This window comes from Mytilus trossulus, chromosome 10, assembly GCF_036588685.1.
Source record: "Mytilus trossulus isolate FHL-02 chromosome 10, PNRI_Mtr1.1.1.hap1, whole genome shotgun sequence".
Lineage (NCBI taxonomy): Eukaryota > Metazoa > Mollusca > Bivalvia > Mytilida > Mytilidae > Mytilus > Mytilus trossulus.
Genome location: NC_086382.1, coordinates 32,849,630 through 32,851,615, shown reverse-complemented (window position 1 = coordinate 32,851,615; position 1,986 = coordinate 32,849,630). Strand labels below are relative to the sequence as shown.

Here is a 1,986-nt window from a genome sequence, read left to right as displayed (position 1 = left end):
GATATCATTATATAATTAAATATGAACTTGATGATGCTCTGTTACAAGAAACTGCTTGAAAAATTGATTACCATAAAAAGACCTTAAAATTGTTTACAGGAAAAAAACAAAATGGCACGGTTTCAGATTACATCTGTATTGGTAACTAATTTAAAACACAAGTCAAACTTACTGGAATGGATCAATGCATATTTTTCTAATATTGTTTAGACAACAAATAAACACTTTTGGTGAACTGTTTATCTGCGATTTTTTGCGTCACTATAGTCTTGTGCGCTTTAGTGTAGATTATATTTGTTATATCGTAGATCGTACTGAATTTTCTCCTTTTCAGTAGAGAATTTACTAGGATTTAGACTCTTCCATACTAGTAAGTGTTCACATATTGAATAGTGAAAAAAATGTCGAATCACAAAGTACTAGACAATATAATGGATACCGTGTTAGAACGGAGAGGATCAAAATCTGTAGCAAAATCAGATTGGAAAAAGTCTACTGGTAAAAACTCGAGAGCAAGGGGGGCAGGAAGCAAACTGAGTATCCATGCGCAGACAAGAGAAAGGTCAATGTCGTCTGACCTAGATAGTATGGATATGCTAAGGTCAATCAAGCGTGGAGTTAAGTACGAAAATACTTTTCGTCTAGAACCAAAGGACGACGAACTATTTTCATGTTCTAAGATGGAAAAAGCAATGCAAGAGATTATGGAAGAAGTAATCGGCGACGCACCTTACGACTCCGTCACGTGCAATACTCTAGTTCATACCGTATCCAATCAGATCAAAGATAGAGCCAAAATATTCCCATGGAAACGGTATAGGTTCATAGTTCATGTTATCTTAGGACAGAACACGAATACATCAATAAAAGTAGGCAGCAGATGTATATGGGATGAACATCGTGACACTTTTGCTACTGCTTCATATGAGAACAAAACAATATTTGCCATGGCAACATGCTTTGCAGTGTATTTGGATTGAGCATTTTATTTTATTCCACGTGTTACTTTGACAAAAAATGGCACCGCGACTTGAATTTGCCGTTTATTTGGATTGATTATTTCAGATGTTCCCTCGTGTTATAACTTTGACAAAAAACAGAAATGTATCGAATTTTCTTTAAAAAGGAGAATTTAATCATCGTTTTCAAAAGTGCATGGGGTCTTGAATGGTGTTTACATCAGATTGATAGACCATTTTTGTAACAATTGCCTAAAACAAAACTAAAACTGAAGAAAGAGAGAGAAAAAACAAGAAATAAGACGATACGCTTAACGTTATTGGAAAACTGAAGAAATTATACATGTATTTTTTGAGACATGTAAATATAATGTTATTGTTATGAGCTTAGAACTGTCATAAGCATACTTTATAAAGTTATAAAATAAATACACAATTGTGTGGTGTTGAAGTGACACCACAAATCTCAGACTGAGAGTTACATTCGACATTTGTCAGCCAAAATAAATCACAAATTTGTTATTAATAGATTTATTTAATTGATTTTTTTTATAGTCGAATAACAAATGAAAGTGTCAACAAAAGGGATAAATATGCAGGCTCAAATATATGCCACTGGACTAACAATCAAACAAATATTCAGATTATCCATTACATAACTGGCTTTGTCTTCTCAGTTCGTTTTTTTTAGATTATTTGCAAATCGACAGTTGGCAAACAGATTAGAGAATTTTATGTTGTTAAATTATATTAAACATTGCAGCTCTGATTATGTTTTAAAAAAATTCATACAAAAATGGTGGTTGACTGAACCATTCTCTTCAATCGTTCAGACATTTCAATTTGAATGTTTTATACCTTTATAAGACAATATTTCAATATTCTTTCTAACTGTTTATATTACATATGCATTTTTAAAAAATAAGACAAATCTGAATTAAAAACCGATCTCTAATCGCTTCTGCTTTCTGATAGGTCGCTTACTACGCGCCACGCGACATATCAGAAAACGGGAGCGATAAGAGAG

The 1,986-nt window shown here is 32.7% G+C and overlaps 1 protein-coding gene across 1 annotated transcript; it reads left to right on the top strand.

Annotated features, from left to right (window-relative positions):
* Window positions 1-302: 302 nt before the first annotated feature.
* Window positions 303-1,434, top strand: LOC134686175 (dynein light chain Tctex-type protein 2B-like). The gene has a single exon (XM_063545850.1). The coding sequence runs from the start codon at window positions 402-404 to the stop codon at window positions 978-980; it is 579 nt and encodes a 192-aa protein (XP_063401920.1). The 5' UTR covers window positions 303-401; the 3' UTR covers window positions 981-1,434.
* The last annotated feature ends 552 nt before the right edge of the window (window positions 1,435-1,986 follow it).